We start from the raw sequence: 23,580 nt of genomic DNA, 5'->3' as shown, positions 1-23,580 counted from the left end.
AAGATACAGTATCATTGTCTTGTATTTTATGTATGCTATTTACTGTCTAATAACTCCTCCTAACATTTTATTCTTCTGATGCAATTGCATACTTTCATTGGTGTTATGTAATATTGCAAGTGTGTAGACAATACTGATAGAGTTAGTCTTTGACTGGGGGTTTTGTTTAGTTTTGTTCTATTAAAAAAAGTCCCTGCCTTCGTTTTGCTTGTCTCTTTGAGGATTGGGGGATCCAAGCTTTTGCTGCTCCCAAACTGCAAACAAAAGCAAAATAATTGGGAAAAGGGAATTATTTTTCCATTCCAGGCTGGATTCTGAGCACACGTGCAGGATTGCAGTCAGAATCTACAGACCGCTCCTGTCAGCTACGAGCTGGAGGGAGACATCTGAGCCTTGCAGAACATAAACACTGCTATAGCGTGCAGGGAATTTTTCACCTCCTCCCCCCCAACAATTGATGGGGGTGAGGAAAAAAAAAAAAAAAAGGAGGAAAGAAAAAAGAGAAAAAGCAAATAAGTTGATTCTAACTAAGCAGATATTATCAATTAGAATTTTTTTCTGGGAAAAAGGAGAAAAATAAAGGTAGGGGGATTTTATTTCCTAACTAATCTGAATACGTTTAGGGTTAAATCATTCTGATTTTTGTCTTAATATGAAATAAGTAATATGTGATTTTCATACAGATCATTAGAAATAAAATTTCTTCATTTTTAATTCTGTTATTAGCTGAGTGATGGGGGGGGGGGGAAACGTTCCATTAATTTTTGTTCTCGCCCACTCTAACTTGCTAGAGTTTAATATTTTGATTCATAAGGGAAGAAACATGGAGGGAAAAACCCAAAACTTTGAAATGTAAGTCAAAAAGTGATTTTAAAATATTTAACCATCAGTTAGTAGAGATATGGCACTTTTCAATTTTAAGGCTGCTCTCGCTCTCCTCATTTTTTTACCCAGGGGAATTTGGATTAATGAAATTTCTGTATTGCTTTATCATGTTTTGCATTTCTTTGAATTCCACGGTGGCAAGGGTTTGAAGGGCTTGTTTAAAAATAAGATAAATGAGCCGGGAGATAATTGTACATTTTAGATATTGATCTACCCTATACTTATCTGTGGGAAATGTGGGGTTTCAGTTGCAAGATCCTGAATGTTTTGAGTGATTTTAAAATTCTGGATGGCTCTTATTTTTTAAAAAGTGAGCATTCGCAACTGGCATTTTGTGCAAAAAATGTAATTGTGCATTTATATATACACACGTACTCATATACACAGTGTGTTCACGCAGACGCACAAAAGGTGTGTGAGGATGTGTGTGTAAGTCGGCAAACTTTAAAAAATGGAAATATTTAAATATTGTGCTGGCATTCTTTCAGGTAACTTAAGATTATAGAACCATGTTAACACTACCGTTTGATGAGTCTGTTGTAATGCCAGAATCCCAGATGTGTAGAAAGTTTTCCAGAGAAAGTGATGACCAAAAGCAAATGAAGAACCCAGAGAGCTTTTCGAAGCAGATAGTGCTCCGAGGAAAGAATATTAAAAGATCCCCTGGAGAAGACACAGAAAAAGAGGAGGAGGAGGAAGAGAGAGAAGAAGAGGATGAGAATGGCTTGCCCAGGCGAAGGGGCCTTCGGAAAAAAAAGACGAGCAAGATCAGGATGGAAAGGATCAAATTCAGGCGACAAGAAGCCAACGCTAGAGAGAGGAACAGGATGCACGGCCTTAACGACGCCCTGGACAATTTAAGAAAAGTGGTCCCTTGTTATTCTAAAACACAAAAACTGTCCAAAATAGAAACTTTAAGACTAGCTAAGAACTACATTTGGGCTCTTTCTGAAATCCTGCGAATTGGCAAGAGACCCGACCTGCTCACCTTCGTCCAAAACTTGTGCAAGGGTCTGTCCCAGCCAACTACAAACTTGGTGGCGGGATGCCTGCAGCTGAATGCCAGAAGTTTCCTGATGGGCCAGGCGGGTGAAGGTGCCCATCACACCCGCTCGCCCTACTCCACCTTCTACCCCCCTTACCACAGCCCCGAGCTCGGCACCCCCCCGGGGCATGGGACTCTAGACAACTCCAAGTCCATGAAACCTTACAATTACTGCAGTGCTTACGAGTCCTTCTATGAAAGCACTTCCCCAGAGTGCGCCAGCCCACAGTTTGAAGGTCCCTTAAGTCCTCCCCCAATTAACTATAATGGGATATTTTCCCTGAAGCAAGAAGAAAGCTTGGACTATGGCAAAAATTACAATTATGGCATGCATTACTGTGCAGTGCCACCCAGGGGTCCCCTTGGGCAGAGCTCTATGTTCAGGTTGCCTACAGAGAGCCACTTCCCTTACGACTTACATCTGCGCAGCCAGTCTCTCACCATGCAAGATGAATTAAATGCAGTTTTTCATAATTAATGAGGAAAATGAAAATAAACAGTGGTCATTCACCTCCCCATCTAATTAAGAGCAAGCAGATGCTTGGGCACTGCGTAATTGGCACAACTCTATTTAACGTGTTTACTAGTTCCTAAAGTGTGTTTCAACTATTGTGGGGATTTTCTATGTATTAATAAACCCTTTTTCTGATAAGTATTTTTCCTTTCGTTTTTTTGTCTGTAAACACTGTGAGATTCTGTTTCCTCCCAGAGGTTATTACCCCCTCCTCCTTTTTTTCTTTTTATTTCCCTCTTTGCTTGATTTGTTGAGCAGTGTGTCTGAACAATATCGCTGAAATAAAAGCATACACACTGTGTAAAGTCAATGTCTATTTTGATTGTACAGTAATTATACAAATGCATGTTATTGAAATCAGATTAATAAAAATGATGTATTTATAATTGGTAGAAAATATATATTATGTATTTGAGGAGAACTGGATTAAAAATATTCAGAACTTTAAAGAAATTATCTCAGAACCGAGATGGGCTTGCAATATGCAGAGGTGAGAGTGCAGCAATATTGAAAGCTATGCAAAAAAAAAAAAAAAAAAAAAGGCAAACAAAAATCAAACCAGTTTTTTGGGTGGTTGTTTTTGGGAAAGCTAAGGAAAACCAGTGATTGTCACTGACATTATTCAGCTTGACCTTTAGAGTGTTGCTGGCAGAGGCCACATGCTAATATTTTAGAAGATGTTGTTGAAATTTTGCCTCAGTTATTTTGACCATATATAATCAGCACTTTTTTTGTATTATTCTGACTTCAGATGTAAAGGTTTGTTATAACAATGTATAACTGTGGTTTCTCACTACGTACTTTAAATGCAATTAAACATAGATGTTTCCACTTTTAAAATACATCGATTAGCTGTGATACTGTATTTTGCCTGCTACTTATTATTTCACAGTATACAGCTGCCTTTGGTCTTACCTACACAGCTTTCTTCCTCACACCCTCGCAGTGCTTGAGCCTGGGGATGGAAATCATGAATTATCAGGGTGAACCTTGCGCTATTTTCAGAAGGATCTATTAGTGACACAGCAAAAGCAGACCCAAAATATCACAGAAACAGCTGTGCGCTAAACAAGGCACAGGTTAGAGGAAAGAAGGTAACTTTACATCTCAACAAAATGCCAAATTTCACATGGCAAAGGGCCCTGAGCAGGCGCAGGGGGCCGCTGGCTGCCCCTCCAGCTCTGGCTCGTGCAGGGGTGCAGGCGCCCAGGAAGGACAAAAACTGCAGAGAGGAGTACTCCCCCAACATTGCTAAACTTAGTCGTGGCTAATAAAGAGCACCAGTAAACCACAGAAGTTTCTGCAACCCGCATCAGGTCAGCCCCTTGGAGCTTAACAGGATCAAGCTCTGTTGAGCCTCAGTCATTTTGCAGCTGCTCAGAGCTATTTCTCAGTAAGCGACATGAGTGAAAAAACAAATGAACAGTTGAGCTAAAAGCCAACAGCCTTTACACCTGTGAGTGAGAGAGACCTCTTGATGGTGGGGGATAAAGAGCAGCTACATGCCAGGCATTTACCTGCAGTACCAAAATGCTATTTTATGAATGAGCAGGGAATTATTTTTTTTTAAAAAAACTATATAAAAAGTGCAAATTGGACCTGCAAGTTAGAGGCCCCTAGCTGAATCACAGCCTGGGTCACAGTTTATTAACGACACATCAATCTCAGACACTCACGTGAGTACGCAGCTTGACGAAGATGGGCTGGGCCAATTTTTTCTGATAATTTGCCCAATATCACAAGCAGGACTTGTTGTAAACAGTCTGCCCCATCAAGCATTGCAGCTCCTTGAGGACAACAGCAGCCTGACATTCATCTCTTCTAAATAAGACCAGGCTATCCCAACTGCTGGAGAGGGGTAACAAGTCCCAAAGTTCGGATCAGGGTCTAAATGCTTTTGAGCTTGCAGAGGGAGGGGGACGCACATGGGGTTTTGCTTAACTAACATCCTCCTAAACACAAATATCAGGCCCAAAACAGAGCTTTTTGGAAGAAGAGGCTTGAGTCATGGTTCAGGGGGTTTGCCTCAGGATGATCCCACTTTTCATCAGGGTCAGGAACTGCAGAAGGTGCAGGCGGCGGCTTTCGCCTTGGATGAAAGGCGGTGGTGATGCCAGTCAGCTCAAAACCATCCCCAGGTGTTTTGTCCCCAGTGTAGAAGGGCTTTGGGGAAAGAGAATAGGGTAAAATAGATTGCTTTTGCTGTTACTCAGAATTCGCTGATATTCAGCAAAGCAGGGAAAGGTGAAAGAGGAGAAAAGAAGGGGGAAGAAGCCAGTCAAGAGAAGAAAGCGTGCAGTCCTGGGCACGGATTTGCATGAGGAGACACTGAGGTAAACTAATATATCACAGGGAACTATATGGGCGAGTGGGCACAGAAACGTGGCGTCCTTTGGAGGGGAGTCAGCTGCCCTCCCAGTGAGAGGCGGCAGGAAACTTATTTAACCAAGTTTTGTGTGAGGAGCTTCCTTCAGGAGGCTGCGAGTCCGCTGAGCACCCGGGAGCAGCGTGGCTGCGCTGGGTAAGGGGGTGTTTGCCTAAGTTGGGAGCAAAGCGAGGAGGCAGCTGTGAAGTCCTGCACCGAGGGAAGGAAACGCCTGCCGCGATGCATTCAGTGGGCACCCGAGGGGCATTGAGAGTTCAGGCTCTGCAATCTGGGGGTCTCCAGCTCTGTGGTTCTATATTAACTCAATAACTCATGGGCCAGTTCCACTTTCCCCTTTTGGCAGCAGAAGCAAAGGGAAAGGGGGGGTGGTGTGTGTGTGGAAATATCCCTGCCAGTTCGGATCTTTCTCCCTCACTCCATGACAGATGGGGAGGCAATTCGCAGCCAGATTCCCCCTCTGGTAGCTCAAGGCGGGCACCACACTTGCTCAGGGCATTGCAAATTGGAAAGCCAGTCTAGAATAAATAATGGAGCAAGTAACAGAAAAATATTGAGAGAGTATAAAAAAAACCAACCCTGACATTCCCTGTCTAGGAAGGAATGGATTATTTAGAGATATGGAGGTAGGGGGATTCCCTTGAGAGCAGGCTCTCTCACATACCTTCTCTTTCACGCACATGACAAACATTTCTGTGCTCCTTCACCGGCCAGTCACAGAACATAAGGTGCTCCAAGCTCTGACGTGATTTATAAAAGCCTTTGAAGTTGTCTTATTTTAGGGAATAAATCTGAGTGTCGAGAAAGTTCTGGTGCTTTAAACTCACAGGAATAAAAGCCAGCAATTTTTTATTTTACCCATAGTCTCTGCTTTCTAAGGTTTGTCTCCTTTCAACCCCATTCACACAGCAAAACAAAGCTGCTCATTTCTGCCTGCCTTGTTCTCCTCTTAACTGCCTTCACTTCCTCAAGGATAAAAATATGTAAAATAGCAACTGCTCCAGAAAAATTAGGTGAGAAGTTTCTATTCTACCCTGTCCTCTAGCACAAAAGTAATAAAGCCTTCTGTCAATTTTAGAGGTGGCAACTCCAAAGCTGGCGGAACAAAAGCTATTTCACATGTGGTTTTGTTACATGGTGGAACTCTTTGCTATTTATTATTTCCCAGGCTAACATTTGATGTGATTTTTTGAAAAGCACTATATGTTTTTATGGTATCAAAATACACTGATTATTTAAGAATGGCTGTACAGGTTCAGATTAAACATCCATCTGACCTAGTATCCTGTTTCCCACATAAGGGCATAAAAAAAGATGACCAAAGATGTCAGAACAGGGTGAGGGAAAAAAAATATATTTGTTTTACTAATGAAAATGTTGGAAAAGAAACTAAACATCGTGTTCCAGGATTTTAGCCAGCCCTGTCAAAGACAGGGATGTGCTTGAATTGGAAAAAAAAGGGTGGGAGGCATGACAGCGTACCGCAAGGTTTGCACCCTTTCCTCTGCAGCACTGGGCTCACTGTTAATCACCAAGCAGGATGGACTGGGTAGCACTAGGCTCTATCTCTGAACGCAGTCTCAAAAAACCCCACCTTGTCAGGAGTAACATTTAAACCCAGTGGCTCCAGCCCTGCAGTCCTACCAAATCCCAGTGTGACTATAAGGAGAGAGGGAGGGGTAACCACTGCTTTGCCAGAGCTCGGAGGAGATCTCAAAGCTCCTCTGCATTACAGGAGGAATATGCTGGTTTGAGGACGACAGATCCTGGGTGTGCTCCCTTTGGGACTGTCTGCGTTCTTTCACTTCATAGCTATCTGCACAAAGATTTTTAAAATGTATAGAGACTGCACAGGCACAAACGTGACGGCAGGTTTTTTCTATACTAGCAATTCCCTCTCCCATCTTTAGCCCTACTTTTCTCTTCTCCCCTTTGCCTGTAGGGCTCTCAAATGGCAGCAAATTAAGTGAAATGCCATCAATAAAGATGAATGAAATCCCAGTGAAACACATGGCAGAATCTTTTCTTACAAAAGCAAAGGATACTTGTCTAAATTAAAAAGTAGCTGCACAGTTTTGTTTTTCAGGTTGTGAACCCAGCTTAAGTCAAGTCTATGGTTTTATGGTCCATCCTCCAGGTCAAAGCAGGTTTAACCCCGCTACGAAAATCCTAAGAGCTTTTGATGTACAAGTGGCAGAGATGGTACTGCTTTGGGCTGAATCGTCATGAAGTCAGCTCCCCTCACAAAATTTCAGCCATTAAATAAAAAGCAAGAACAAACAAATAAAAAATTCAAACAAAAAACCCCAACAACAATCAACCCTCAACAATGTGGCTGTGGGTCTGACCCAGAGCTGAACCATGGCAGCAGGTTGTGATTTTGCTCTGGAGAGACACAGATCAGCGTGGCGAACAGCTGGCACCGTGCCACTGCAGAATCTCAAGGGCAGACCTGTCGTGTCTCACTGATACAAATCTAACTACCGTACACGGGGCTGCCGTGCAGAATTGCACTCCCAAGCCCTCTCCGTTGCACCATCAGACCTGAGCAAGTCATCTCACATTTTGCCAAACGGATGGCCTATTTTCCTGCAGAGCCTCCCACCTTACACCAGAAGATGTGCAAGAATGAGCTAGGAAAAAGGAAAGGAAAGCCAAATCCACAGGCAAACGAGCTCTGGGGAAAAGAAATAAAAAAGTTTCTTTTTTTTGCAATGCCTGCAGTGTGGCATCCCTTTGACTTGCAACTGAGTTTGCATTGGCATCACCCACAAAGGTTGTTACAGAGTTGTAAAGAGGTTGCCTCCCCCTTTTCTCCCAAAACATTGTTTTCTCTAGACTGTTTTCCTATGTCACTAGCTCCTTAGACTTCCATATTTATCCTTATAACTGTGTTACTTGCACTAGTGAATTCTAGGACACCATGTATGTAAAATATACCTTACAGAAACAAGCCAGATCTAGCTGTAGCTGAAATGCTGAACTACTTCAGTAAGTAAAAAAAAAAAAAAGAAAGAAAAAAAAAAAGAAATTGGAACAGAAAGGCAACCTTTATGATTTACCATTTCTTAAGGATATTCAGTGTATCCCCAGCCCAGCCTAATGAACATTGTACTTTCTGATATTCTGAGAGGGGTTTTTTTGCATTTCTCTAGAGCATTACTAAACAGGTTTGGGTTTTTTTCTTAGCTTTTTTTTTTTATTATTTTTGTATTGGAGTTGTTTAATATGTGAAATAGTATTTCTGAGACTGATGAAATTTCCTGTCTATAAGTATACCCACATGTAAAAGGTTATAAATTCTGAAGTGCTTGGACATTCTGTTTGCAAATGAAAATGAGAATAATCAACTGAATTGGAGGTCCTTGTACGGACAGAGAATTCAGGCTAAATCAGAGATTATAACATAAATTTGGTACTGTTGAAAGCAGGAACGTGAGGGCTTGGGTCTGCTCTTATTCCATGGGAGTTCAGCAGATACCAGATTGGATTCTAAATCACATGGGAAGCTAAACGTAGCCTTATCCACTACGTTATTTATTTACAGCCACATGAGCAGATGCATAATGTTTAGATGCAACCGAAATGCCATTTCTGTTGTGCAGACAGCTTGCAAACAAAGAAACTATGATGGGATCTTCCTCAAGATCCAGGGGGAAGCCCACATGAATACTAGTGGATATTTGCCCCGCACCAGGAGAAGCGCATGTGGGAAAGAAAAGCATTGTCCAGACACAGAGAACAGCAGGAGCAGGACTCTTGCTAATTTTAATAATTAAGCAATTGAGATTCCATCCCCAAATTCTGAGGGAGAGTTCATGTCAGTCACGATGCAAAGCCCTTTCCCACTGGATTTACAGAGAGCTGTTCTTGTGCTCAGCATCTTTGTCTTGGTAACAGGCATTACTTTAGAAAAGTAAATACATTCCCCGCAATAGATCTCCTAGCCATTTTGGTTCACTTCACACCCATCAGTGTACGTACAGAGGCATGCCTATACCCACTGGGATGCAGATTTTGCAGGTCCCCAGCAGAAAGCATGGCAATTATTTGACTGAATGCACGTAGTTATACTAATTTTGATGCCAAAAGGGCACAACGTTTAGAAGTATGGCAAGACAGTGAGTGAATAGCCAGTCAGTGTGGCAAGCCACCAGCTCCCAGGTGTTCAGCTACCCAGACTTTCAGCCCATGGATTCAAATTAGTCATAACCACCATGTTGCCTCAACTTCTGAATTTCATATATTCTTACTCTTTATACACTCTTACTCAACAAAATAACAGGAGACTAGACAAAAGGATAACCCTGTGCCTCATCTCATTCTCTTTTTAGGAGAGCCTTAAGATAACGAAACCTAAAAGTCAGATTGACAAATACTGTGACCACAGAAACAGACCCCCAACTTCATAAGTGACACAGGATGCAAATAAATGCCACCAGAAGTGTGGCCACAGCTTCCCGTGTGGGTGGACCCATCCAGTGCAGGGTGCACCACAACACGCGGTGGAAACACAGGTAGGGGGGTGCTCGGCTTCTGCAGGGAAAAAGCAACTTTGTGGTTGCAAATTCAGATAATTACGTCCTCAGAGACAGGTACGTTAAACTGAGCTGGGGTGCCGGCGTGCTCTGTCTGGACAGCAAGCGTGTCCCAGCGACAACTCTATCCCCATTTTGAATGACGCAGTTGCTTTGCACAGCAGGTCATCTACCCCATAACAGTTACTTCAGCCTTCATGCTGGATTAACAGGCACTTCACAACAGCTGAGCCTGCAAAAGATGCCCTAGAGGAGATATGTTGCTGTACAATACATCCACATCTTACTTAATCACGGGTTCCCCATACCCTCAGGTACTCACACAGATGTCAGCGCGTTCTGTAAGATGGTGACTCTGCCATGAGTAATGGCCTCTACCACAGGCACAGCCTTATGGAAAAGCTCTTCAGTGGTTCATTTAAGCTGTGCCTAGTGGCCTTCATGAAAGACTAACAGTACAAGCTGCCTGAGCACAATATCTCACCGCTGCTGTGGTCATATACCCTATACTCTTTTTCCTATCCATGTGTTGAGACGTGCCCTACCTTCAAATTCAGCACCGTTCCAGACAAAAACAGCACCGACAGCACTAGTACTAATATATTAAATATGTTATGAATGGACCGAGGCATAAAAGAAGATATTTTATAGAGGACCACACACATTTCTAGCAAGCCCAGACTGCAAGCATATACTCGTCATCACCCTTTGACTTCTTACAGTCACTGATGAGATGTCTGGGAAGCAACTCCTCCTGCAAAACAGGGTAAGTTATTGGCAAGGAAGGACTGCACAGGAAGAGGGATAACTTCTGTGCTCAGGTATCCTAGGTCAGTGTTATACCTGTCCCTTCTCTCCTGCAGGCCGGTATGTGCAGAGGTAGCAGTAAGCAACACAGAGTCTTTGCACAGTTTACCCATTTCACCTGTGTTTTACCCCAGCTCCTACATCATGTATCAGTAACTTGGTCTCCAGGTCACTCAATTGCTATGTGACATTTTACTTTGAAACATTTAGAGAATTATTAAATAAACTCTGTCTCAAATGATAATCTAGCACTAACTTTTTTAAAGAAAAAAAACCCTCAGATTTGTTCCTAAATGTATTTAAATCTTACCAGTGAACATGATGCTGGTTATTAAAAAGTAATTCTGGAGAAATTAGCTTGCAGCTACAAAATTAATATAATTCATTTATTACTTGCAGCCACAAATCAAAATGCTGTTAACACTGCTGCATGCAATTTAATATGCACAGTAAGCTTCCATATGGCTTCAATTTCAGGTTCCCTGGTCACTACAGAGGCTCATTTGCCGAATGGTCTGTAGGCATGTGAAGTCAGCTTGTACTTCCTGGCAGAAAAGCTGTTCTAGATGGTTCCTACATAGGCACAACAGCCCAAACAGGTTCAAACCCACTAACACCACCTGGGATTATTGTACCCTACATAAGACTGAGGAGTATCTACATGCATTCATAGAACCACAGATATGACCAGTGTTTACAAGAAAGGCATCCATAGCCAGGCTGCTATTACCAGTTCAGCCTCCTGACCACAAAGACACATTTTTAAAAACACTGAGCATCCAATACCTCTTTTGGAGCCAAAAGGAGCAAAACATAGCACGATGCAACATCAGCATCGACTACAAAGCTTAAAAACAGCCAAAGAGCCTACATTTTGACAGTGACATAGAGGTTGCTGTTACTGGAGTACTGCTGAGTTCTTGCATCACGTACCCAGAGTTGTGCATACACTGTGATAAGTTTGAACACATCATCTAGGTAAAGGCAGTATGCTGCACATACATTTAATTTTCAGTAGGCTTGTTGCAGAATTTTGTCATGTCTGAATGAGCGACAGTGCTCGGTCAGTTGGCTCTTCAAGCACTAAGACCACACCAACCTCCAGCAACATCAGGCTCATCGCTGCCTAACAAAGCCCACTGAAGAGTGATTAAAGCAGATTTATGCCCCTAGATTTAAGTTTGACTGATTGATAGCTTGACCAAAAGCAAGAGCGATAAACCGAACCCTTTCCAAATAAAAGCAGGCCACCAACACTTGGCATCCCACGCCACAGCTCTAGTCACTAGGCTGCAAGCCCACACAGGTCACAGCAATACTCATTCTGTCCCTCTTCCCCCTCCTCCAAAAAACCCACTGAATGAATGAAGTCTCTTTCATAACTGAAACAAGACAGTTCAAAGCACTTTTGCTTTGCCAGGCGTTTTCTGACCAGCTTTACTGATAAAATTGTCAGAGATTCCCAGCCTTCTGTCTCTGTTGCTTCAAACACGCAACTAGCATCAGCTGCAGCATTGTGGTCAGCACCAGGTCAGCAGCAAATAAGGCCAAAATCATAGGCAAAGAATTATCTTTCTATCATCAGTAGCACTTGCGATTGAACCCTTGCTGCTTGTGTGGTAAGTCCGCAGCTGGATTGTTTCAGCTGTGCTTGGGTTCCACTTATAGCTGGGAAACCACTTCAGGCACAGCCCCAGTCATATCCAAACTCAGAACAAGGGGGGATGGGGCTGGGGAAGAAAAGAAAAAGGAGCCTTTCACATCCGGAGACCACAGTATATCAAGTAACAGCCTGAAAACACCTAACAAAGACATGAACACTGCCCAGAACTAGGATGTCAGGCTTACCAAATACCCTCGGGGCTAGCCAAAAAGAATGAGAAGGGGACGGTGTTGATGAATGTTATTTTTCAGAGGTACCTTTGAGGCATCATTAGCTGTTGGTTGTTCAGAGCAGTTGATGTCAACACAGTCCCTCACCTGGAAAACATCTTTCCCAGATCTTTCCTGGGCAGCAAAGGCATCAGCATACCATTGCAGCCCAGCTAACCACAGATGGGAAAAACCTTCAGAGATCAAAGCACCAACAATGCTGAAGCCCTGATTCTGAGGAGGTTCAGCGAAACAAGTCTCTGATCTAACCTCTTCTAGGATTTCAGGTTGTTTTGACTGATTTCAAACTGCTGCTTTTGGGAGAACCCCAGGCTAAATTACTGTGAAAGAAGGGAGACAGATGGAGGGAAGAACAATAGAAGCAGGCAGCCTATTATAACTTAAGTCCTACTCTCTCTCGTACTCCTGACATCAAGAAGTGCTGTCCACCAGAAAGGCACCATGATGGAAAGTGGGCTCACAGAAATATTTCACTGCATTTACACAATGATTCCAGAGATGGGAGGGAGCGGGGGAGCTGCCTTCTTTATTTTAGTACTGTCAACTGTTAGTACAGCAAGTCTCTCTCTGGTGTGTTATGTTCTCGTGAGCTGGCAGACCTGTTGGGAATATAATGAGGTCTGTGCATGCACCTCCTGGTGTGATGTTTAAAAACTCCATTTCTAACAACTTATTCCTCAGATGCTCTCCTGATTTTCTTGAGGCGTAAGGACCAGTTGACTATGCAAATGAAAGAAGAGAATGTAGGAAATGAGTTAGACACAAAGGGAGTTGCTGGCAAATGCCATTGCTTCCTCGGGGCATAATGGTAAGAGACAGCTGCTACTGCCAGCCCAGAAGCGGTAGCTGAGGGGGTTAGCACAGCTCTGCTGAAAATCTTTAGTCTGATGAATAACTAGGCAGAGGCTGCCTGTGCTTGTGAGGCAGGACCTCAAACCAAGATCTTTGATTTTTGCTCCGCTGTTCCCAGTTATCATCCACCGTAAAGGCACACAGGAGCGGTATCAGATGATTTTCGTAGCAGTTTGCAAGTTTATTGTCTGAGAGTCTTTTGTAACAAGAGGGGTGAGACAGGGAGCTGTCTGTGAGCACGCCGGCAGCATTGTCCTCTGCAACTTCTAAAGGTGTTATTGTAAGAATGCAGTGACCATTTTTGCAGCTAGACATTGATTTTCTGGACCAAATATTTTGGAATACTAAGCACCTTCATGACTGTAGAATAAATAATTCCACAACTATTTAATTGCTGTACACTACACTATGGTTTTATTTTTAATTTTCATTATGGAGTGGTTCCCTCAAGTAATTATCACGGCAATCATAACTCCGATACATGTATTTTGTTGTTCTGCTCAATAAATGATAGCAGAGTACTGTAACCTATGTGCACACATAAATATTTCAGGACTTTGTGCTTCTTAAATTGTTTGGAAATACTAATGGCAATCGGTAAATACTGGTGCTTTTCTTTCGCCTCTAAAGGAATCTGTCACTTGGAGAACTGGCACGATGTTTAGAGTACCACTTTATGGAAAAAATAGCACAAATTTTATTGGTAGTATTAAAGGAAACGCTGGGTGGTTTTTTTAGTTCTAAGCAGAATAGCTGGAGTGCCACATGTTATGATCACCAGACAAAGACAGGCTAAAAATCAAAATCCTTCCACAGGGGAACACCCTCATTTCAAACAAGGGAGAAACCAAACCTCTCAATATTAAATGGTTTAAAACCATAGCATGTTTAAAAAAGACGGACGCTTGTGCACTTTTCCTGGGAGGATAGGGGCACCCGATACTTTTCAAAACACCCAAAGGGAGTAAGTGGTAAGCAAAAAGCACATTTCATGATCGTTCTGCTCTTCCCTCAGCACTTCCCAGGAACTGTGATAAGTCTCAGCTGAGGTTATGTGTGCTCACCAACAGAAGGCTGGCTCCCTATGGCAAGATTCTGCCCTCGTTTATACCAGCAAAACCTCTTTAAACACATTGGATTTACTCAGATATTAATGAAGACAAACATGAAAACTTTGCATTAAACTCAGCCAGAGTTCAACATACTCCACACTTATACCCAGCAACAAATAGAAACACTCTGCTCTTACAGCATCCCCCCCACCCCCACCTTTCTTTTCCCCTTTCTCCTCTCTCCCAAAGCACTTTGCCATGGTAAGTTGCACCGTTACTACTGCTATACGTGTGAGAAAAAACAAGATTAAATCATTGCCTCCAGAAGTCACAAAACAAGCAGAAGCCTGGTGACCCACCTCCTGAGCTGAGCCCAGATTCCTTAAACCAGATTTCAGACCTATGACTGAGCTACCTTGCCTTAACTGCTGCCGTGCATCAGTTGAGCCCCAGTGAAAATACTTTAAATTAGCGTGTGCTAACCTACATTTGCAACAGCTCGGCTGCTATGCAAGAGCTCATTAAGCTCTGGTAACTTGCTCGAGTATCTGAGACCTCAGTCTGATGCTTTATCCAGTGGCCCACAGAACTGCCCAAATCCTGTTCTCCGCCTCCATGCCAATAAACACTCTGAGCCCATCTCTCACAAAGTAAGGATGTATCCAAGAAAACAAGCTCGATAAAATTTTCCAGTAAGATGCTTCAGAAGATTTGTTCAGATAAGGAAAGAATCCTCAAGGATGCTTTTATTTCTTCTCTCCCTGTCCTAGAATCTCTCCAGTTCAGATAAACTCCATGGACAGTACCAGATTATCTTCATGTCCTGTCTTTACCTTCTCTTTCATATACAAGGTTTTTCTTCTTCAGCCCAACAACAAGGATTAAGCTATTTATTCCCCTTACCTTAGCTCTTGTAATTTCTTCTCCTTATGATCTCCTCAAGACCTACTTCACCAGAATGCTTCAAGCAACTGCTTTTTCCTAGGGGAGAAAAGAAAAAAAGAATTTTTTTTTTTTAAATCAACCATATAACACTATTTTCATTAAACTCTGCTGACGACTCCTTCATTTAAAAAATCCAGTTCCAAACTGTCTCTATCCTTCTCTTTTCCTCTCTAAACCATCTGTTCATCTATTGTCTACCAGAAATGTAGTGCAGGAAACTTCACTTCAGCTGGTGTGGTGTGAAATGCACATCCTGATCCTTGAGCCATATCCCTCTTTATGGAAAGTGGGCCCCTATTCAGTCTTGCTTGCTGCTTTATCTCTATTTGGGGGTATTATAAATGTATCATTTAACTCTATTAAACATTTTAGGATTCAGATCACATTAAAATGTTACACAAACTTAAGTTACATTTTATTACCCTGCATCGGTTTCTTGTGATTTTGCAACCTGTAACATCTATCAAGAGAAATATCTGTGAAGATAACTAAATTGTATTAATGCAGAGCCAAAGTGAATATCCCTATGTTCCTGACCCAGCGTGGCTCAGTATCTCAAGTTTTCTAAGTCATTAGTTTAAACCTTGAGTCAAGTATTACCTCACTATTATGTTTACCTGTAAACAAAATTGGACTGATCCAAGAAATTTTGGGCATCTATGAAATTGCCGTGACAGGATTTGAAATTTTGCATGGAAGAGCAAGCCAATTTATACAACCACAAAGTCATGTTTTGGAGGGGGCAAATGCAGGGAGAGCAGTCACCCTCTGATGCCAGAAACTTACCAAAACAGCTCAAGAAAAAGCAGCCTAGTCTTCCCCTTTTTGACAATGATTATTATCATCGCAATTCCAGCAGGTAAATATGATTTTAACTTCGTGCTGTAGCACAAAAGCATTGATTATCTGTGAGTTGCCCCTAAACATAGTACTACGCTTTCCCTAGACTTGTGACTCTTGAGCTTGCCAGCAGGTAAAGTCAGGCTTGGCTTCAGGATACCTCCCGGGCTGATAGCTGTGCTGTGCTAGCACAGGGTCTGCTAAGAAGGGCAATTTCCTGGCTAAGAGAAGAATTAGGAAAAGGGAGGATTGCTCTAGTTGTTTTCACCTGGCTGGGCTGAGACCTTGCGGCTTGCTCAGCCCAGCCCCACCAGCTGTGAAATAACGGGACCTTAAAGGATCCATTGCCATTACCATTCTTCACTTGTTCCCTCAGTTCTCTGAGGTGATGCCACGGATTTTAGGGTCAGTCTGTCTACTAGGGTGTTGTGCAGCCTCTCTGCTAGCCTACAGGAGAGCCGAGAGGCAGCTGTCAACAGTCTCAAACTGGGCAGCAATGGTCAGGGAAGGGCTGGCCTCAGGCTTGCTTGGTATAGACTCCAAATGGCCTTCCCTGGTGGCAATTTGTTCAGATCATTGGCAGGTTTTAAAGCTGTGTATTCACAGGAAAACCTCTGGGAAAAGACAATGAAAATTTTGTTCTTTGGCATCTCCGTGAGGGAATCTGTACTTTAGCTCAATCAGCAGCTACTAGAGTGATGAAGGAAATGAGATGCGAATCTCTTTCAGCAAGGGGGAAAGGGTATCTGTCCCCAAGTGCTTATACCTAGATTACATGCCAGGAGCAGAAAAGCAAACAAATGAAAACAAACATGCTTTATAATAAAAAAAATGGCAAATAGGGAACGTTCCCCAAAACTAGGAAGAATAGACTAGCTCAGCACACTAAAAAATTGCTGGAGACAAAACCAAATGCATCCTATTGCATTTTCCCAGAGCTAGGAAGAAAGTAACTAGTTCATAAATTCCATCAGGAGCTTGGGGATTTTTGATGTAATGAGTTTTACAGTTTCAGAGGAGACTGCTTTGCTAATAATTATGTAACAGTAATTAAATCTGAAAAAGGCTGTACTCTAACTATGTTGATTTATTGCAGCTCCAACAAAGTACTCCTAGAGTGTGCTTTGGAGCGTGCACCTCCTCCCTCCAGTTTTCTTTAAATTCTCACAGAGCACTGGGTCACAGATGGTCTGAGATGCGATATTTTCCCTATTAAATTCCTAATAATCTTTTTCTGAGGCTGAGTCATGGAAGCCTGGGGATTTCTCATTTTAATTAGAAGGTTTAAGGAGCTAACTCTGTTTGAAATTTCCTCCTAGGAGATATGGGTGCAGGTGATCCCATTCAGAAGAATGACACAATATCAAGGCCAACATCTCATTTCCATATTAGATTACAGCTAGTTTGGCATAACTCCTGATCTGGATGCTGATGATGTGCTGCCTGAGCAGGAGGCACAAACTTTTACCATTTGAAAACAGGATTATTTTAGGATTATGTCTGAAGACATTTTAGGCTCTAGCTGGATGTTTCCTACCTTACCACAACGCTCCATCACCCTGTGTAGAAACCATTTAGAAATGTGAATTATTTATTAGTCTGATTGAAACAATAAGTCTATATCATTTGGAAAGCAGTGCTGTTAAGGATGCTCATACAAGGAGATTTACCATATTGTCCAAAGGGCTGATCCTCACAGTATTAAAGATATTAGTGTTTCAGATGGATTTTGTCGGCAAATATTATAAGCCATATAAACAGAGCATTCATCCAGCAAAACGGTTTATGTATGGCTTTAGCATTTGCAGTACGCGAAGAGCGACGTCCCATCCCTGCCATCCAAAGGAGGTTATTCTTAGGAGCTCATAGCTGAGTTTGATCATTTGTAAGAATGCCTGTTGTTTAAGAGTTAGTCTGGTGTACTATTCACATGTCCCTTGATAGTCTATTGTGAAAAAAACCCTGCTTCTTAGAAGACAGCTGTTGAAGTTTCATCAGCCTACACTGTACAGCCAATTCCTGTGCTTTAGGAAAATAATGAGCATCTCTTATTCTTCCAGCGTGGCACGCAGTTGTCAAGAAGTCAGACAAGACATTATTTGCCTTTTGAAACACTAGGTAGCTTCTCAGTTTCTGAAAGACAGAAGAGACTGTATTTTGGGAAAATAAAAAATTTCACCCACTCTAAGCTGCACCACTTAAACACGCTAAAAATAAGATTTTATTGGAAGTAGTACTGCATCATATAGACTTGGCTGTGAATAGAAGAAATAACCTTTTCCACATTAAATCCTGCTGGTTGTGCCATCTCCATGAATGGGTTTTGATAAGCCTGAAGTTTTCACTTTGTTATGCATTTTAAAAATACTCTGCATGTAATTGTTCAAAAGCTTAAGTTGTCATAAATCATTTAAAAGGTTTAATTTCTATATATAATCCATCCATTTGTACATGCAATTTTTATGCTCTTTTTTGCTGAAATGCTCTGAAGATTTGGGATTTAACTTAATGGCAGGTGTTTGTCTCGTGCGCCACAGAAATGAGAAAAACCAAAACCACAGAATAGTACATTAGACTCTTTTCCAAAGATCAAATCCATCCTTATGGTCACATCACAGTCTGCAAATGCCCCACAAATAGGGTTACTCCCTGTAAAGTGCTACACCACCTGAGAAAGAGGAAGCAGCCATACTAGCAATGAGTAAGAAAAGCCAACACGTGCCTGGGATATAGCAAGACAGAAGAATTTGACCTAGCCCTAGATCGCACGTAGTATTTTGTGTATGAAACGTCAGTGTGTGAACTGAAAATCCAGCCATTCTTTTGAACGCCCCAAGCATGACTGATGCTGTGAGAATCAAATCGGCTGGATTTGGCCACTTGTTTCCCAACGCCTTTGGTGAAGCCCAGGAGGGAGGTGGCTAGCACTAGCCGCCTTGCCAAGGCACTCACGTGGAAGCAGGCTTCCCTCTGCGGGTACGTTTATAATACCGTTTCTTGCAATAAGAAGGAAAGTACACCCAGCGCTATACTTGTGTGGAAAATCCAATTGTGTTAATTTCCCCAAAACTGATGTAGGGAAAAGCAAGTACTGCTTTTCAGGCCCTGTTCACTTAACAGCTGAGGTGCAACGTGAACTCCTCAGTGGAGGTCTGCAGAAAACATGGGCAACAGCACCTGTCCCCAGAGCAATTGGACTTCCAGCTCTGTCCTCCCCCTTGAAGGCCCACGAAAACACAAGGAAATGCAGATTCAATATACTCTGTAAAGCAAAGAGTTAAAGTGGCAGATGAAATCAGGTTCTGTAATGAGTTAAAGGGAAAATGTCTCCGAGTTCTGATTAATGACCAGGGACACCTAGAGCTGCTTTGCCTGTCTCAGCAGTACATGACTGGTGCAGCAGGGTAATGTCTAATAACTAATCTTTGACACTGGAATTAAGTCATTTTGCAAGAAAGCAGGTCATTAGAAGCTAAATTGAATTATAAGTAATACTATCTCTATGGAGGATTGTAAATTAATTGGTTTTTAACAATAACATTTCTGTATTTTATTAAAGCAGTGTAAGAATTCAGCGAAGAAAAGAATGTAGCAGATAAACAGGGCAGGTGTTGATGATGCAAATGAAATAGATGACAGATGGTTAGTAGCACGATCACTCACTGTGTGTGTATAATGGATAGAGGTAATCAAATTCCTTTGTGAATTGGTGACTTTCTTTACATCAAGAACTTTAACTGTGCTGTGCTTATACAGCTTCTCCTTAAAAATTAACTCCACTCCTTGTCATTATCTGGAGGTGCAGGACACTCGTATTTGCATACTGTCACAAACAAAAGCCAGGCGTACAAATAAAACCCCACCTGGGCAACGAGCTACCTTTGCAAAGTGGTTGTGAGACTCTGAAGAAGCCTCTGCCATCAGAGAGCAGCCCACGTGACCCCAGTGTAAGTGCTTTTCTCCAGCCCTGTGGATGACCCGCTGGGCTGAATGTGATCCCAGAACATGGGTGCTGCCCCCCAAACCCCAGTTCACAGTTCTGCCTCACAAGGATGAGACAAGGTAATGCCACAGCAGAATAACACGACTGTTGCTTGCTGATGGGTGCCAAGCTTGGCTCACTCCATGACCAGTATACTGATTTTTGAGGAAGATTTATTTCATGGCACCACACAGCTATGCATGATGATTTGACATAGACTGCAAGAGAAAAATTACCAGGCTCTAGATGAGATGCAGAGATATCACATCATTATATATCCACCACACACACATGCAAACACACCCAGGGAAAAAACAGAGAATGCTTGAGCCAGCACTTACTTTACAGAAACCTGTCCTTGTTCTGAGCCAAAAAAAATGAGCAAAAATAATTTATCAAGGACTGCAGACACAATATCAGGAGCCAGTCTATTAGCAGAGCAGTTTCCAGGATGAGGACAGAATGGGCTGCTGGCGGGGTAGATGGGAAATACTACCTACACACAACACGTTGTTAGCACTGTATTTCATCAAAACAAAGCCATGCTTTGCCCATGGAAGTACTATGCATACAGCGACGCTAGTGGAACCCCTGCAAGATATTTCTAGGATGGCTGGTGAGGCCAGGTTGACGTTGCCTCAGTCCTTGCTCTTATGATTACAACCGTAGCATCGCTACACCACGGCAGCCTCCAGCTCTTTAGCAGAGTGGTGTTGTCAGGTGTTGCAGGGGTGGCATAGAAGGGCAATGGTCTTGGTTTTGTGGTCTAGCAAAGTACTCCTGTAAGGATCTGTTCTGCTTGAAGCACCTGCATTGCACACCCCTTCCTTACCAAGGAACAGAGGGTATGCCTGCAAGGGCAGCAAAGGATGTTGGGATGCTCTTCAGCATCCCTCTGCCATGGCCAATCCTACTGTAACAGCCCAAACCTCTTCTCAACTCTAAAAGCACTCAGCAGAAGGCTTTGTTCATTCTAAGCCACTACGTCAGCTGCTTGTACCCTCTGTCACCAGAAGCCTGATCCTGGATAAATGCAGATCACTCACCACGCTCATGGAGAGCTTCACAATACAATGATTTCTGTCCAAGTGCTAAAACATTTTGGTGATGGGTGTCCTGCTGCACACAGCATTGGAAATCTGGACAATATATTTGATTATTTGCTTAAAGCATGTAATATCTGTTACATTTTACTGAGGCATGTAACTCTTTCGTATTTTGAATATTTGTTCTTGAAACCTTGAATGTGGGAAATAAAACATTAAATCAGCTGACAAAGGCCCAGAGAAAGGTTTTCCTATTTTACCTCCTTTGTAGCAGTAACATACTTAGCCAGTTTCTCTTACCAGCTGTACCCTACCTAAAGTTAAGGTAATTAATCCATACAACTGCATTGGTTTATGAGTCAACATGGAAAAGTAAGACAGCCTCCTTTCAGTAGAAACAAATAAAGTTTCTTTGGCTGTTAAGAAAGCCATTGCAGCATCAAGAAAAAACATAAACATGGTGCACAATAAATACTGAGCTTGAAGCTAGATGTTAAGAATTATAGCAAGCTTCTGTGGTGAGAGTACAGATATGCAAGGTTGCTAAGAAAGTTTACTGCAATCTATATTAGGGAAACATAATACTTCTCTCTGTTAGATGAGAGAGCACATTAATGAATTATCTTTTGCAATATATCAAGAACAGAGTTCTCGACACTCTTTTGGAGCAGAATATTTGTTCCCCAGAAAAACTACATGTACTCCCTATTAAAATGAAATTGTAGCAGATTGCTGTACCATTAGAACAGGGGAGATATTGCATGCACAGTCCAGAGATTACCATATGAAACAAAAGACTGGAGCTACATTCAAGACCCCTTGATGTTTCAGTTTATTCATGCTGTATTTCTGGTTTATGATTCTTTAATATTATACAACCATTATTTGGTTTATTCATGTCTATACTTATGACTGACACCTGCAAACAATTTAACAAAGTTATTAGGGAATTTTATTATTTTTCCCATGGGAAAACTGCATATTTCACAAAGGGAAGAATATGTGATGTTATTATTTATTTTAGGGAAGGAAAAACACAGAACCTTCATGCTGTTAAAGAAACTATGCATACATCCTTCGATATCATAAGCATTTTAAATAAAGATAATAATTGTTACTGAATAAAAAAAAAAGAAAGAAAAAGAAGCCATTTAGAAAATATTTTATCACTGCCTTTAAGTTATAACTGCTTATGCATCAAATCTTTGTTGCTGCTGTTGTTGCTTCTGCTCTTTGCCTGCCCTGCAGAGACAAAACAGCAAGGAACGAGCTTGGTTATTTCTTTTTAGGAAGCAGCTTTGACAATTAATTTCAAAATACACAGGCAGTGTCTTAACCCTAACCTTGTGTTAAGCATAACCTTGAATGAAAAGCTGTGCAGAGGAAACAACAGCCTGTTGCATTTTTGCTGCTGGTGATGCTTAAGAACTAGAGAAGGTGGTATCTGGATGCTCAGATGACAAGCTGAGCTTAAAGAATACTTCTTACTAAAAAAAAAATATTTCAATATAATACGCACAATACAGAAATGAACAAGGAAAAAAACTGCATGTAGGAAACATGCACACACTATTTTTATGATCAAGTGTCTGAGCTGGACTACTTTAAAATGAACGAGGTTATATGCCATACAGAGGTATTTAACTGTCTTGTGCTTAACTTGATGCTCACAGGCAAATAGGAACTAAGGTACCAAAACAAATAAATACAGTGTGTGACCCAGGGTTTCTATATGGCTGTTAAAAGACAAACAAAAGTTATAAAATATCCCTATGACAAGATCGGGTCCAGGTGTGCACTCCAGGCTAGGGTCCTAGCTCATCAGGAGCCACGACAATAAAGCATTTGACTGTCGCAGATGTTAAAAGAGCATTTTACCAACACTGTTTTGACAAACTGCTACATGGTTGTTTTATACAGATGAGAGACCTTAGAAACACTGCCCACCAGGGTAAGGGTCCTCTTCTGTGGGGACGGAACTGTCTCCATGCTGGTCAGAAGCTCCTTTAGGAGGCCACACAGTCAGCTCTGCATCATCCAGGGTTCACATTTCTGCCTTGGCACCTAAGATTTAACAGGAATATGAATGTGAATATTCATTGATTTTTAGCTTCCCTCCCTTCCCCCCTTCCCCTAGGTAATTTTGACAAATAGTTACAAATTCAAAAGCTGACAAGATACTGCAGGAGACCTCAGTCATGCATTTCAGATATATTTTAGCAGCTCTAGTACAGTCTCTCAACTCTATTCCCATACTTCTTTGAGACCACCACAGAAAAACTTGTATTGATATGTCATGTCTCACTCACCACTGTTGCAGGTGTTGGGGAAGAGAGGAAATAATCATATGTAGCTTAACTAAATTAAGATAGACTTCGGGTGAGTAACCCCTATTTATCCCTCTGTATGTTGTGATAAGTGGGTCTTTGGAAGAATAGCAGAAATGCCAGGTTAAATTTACCTTTTTGGAATACAGATCTCCTCTGGAATTACTGATGGTGGCAAGCTGAAATACAGAGGAAAGTTAACAAGGAGGAGAAACACCCTTACAGCATTTTTGTTTCTTAACTTTTCAATATTCCTGCTTTCTCCAAAAGATCCAAAGAGAATCTTGGAGAAATAGCGTAATCATCAGTTGCTTATTCATCAAAAACCTTATTCTGTGGGGAGGTGGGAATAACAGAAAACAGAGAAGAAATAATAAAAGGATACCTTTAATTTCACTGATTTGAGGAATCCAAAACATCAAAAGGATCACTGTTTATTTTATAATTTACATAGGCCTTTGCTTGAGCAAT

General features: G+C 41.9%; 1 protein-coding gene across 9 annotated transcripts in view; it reads left to right on the top strand.

The window, feature by feature from the left end:
- The window catches only part of NEUROD6 (neuronal differentiation 6), a 61,455-nt gene that overhangs the window by 24,460 nt on the left and 13,415 nt on the right, over positions 1–23,580 (top strand). For 7 of the 9 annotated variants that reach the window (XM_080383355.1, XM_080383351.1, XM_080383350.1 and 4 more), the window contains one exon: positions 1,374–23,580. This exon is cut by the window's right edge and continues 13,415 nt beyond it. In XM_080383355.1, the coding sequence (XP_080239481.1) occupies positions 1,395–2,408 (1,014 nt within the window). In that variant the 5' untranslated portion in view covers positions 1,374–1,394 and the 3' untranslated portion in view covers positions 2,409–23,580. Of the gene's footprint in view, positions 1–306 lie in introns of all 9 variants that reach the window. The other 2 variants (XM_080383356.1, XM_080383354.1) reach the window with 1 other exon arrangement.

Source organism: Falco punctatus, assembly GCF_963210335.1.
Source record: "Falco punctatus genome assembly, chromosome: 4".
NCBI classification, from domain to species: Eukaryota; Metazoa; Chordata; class Aves; order Falconiformes; family Falconidae; genus Falco; species Falco punctatus.
This window is presented reverse-complemented; position numbering and strand designations above follow the sequence as displayed.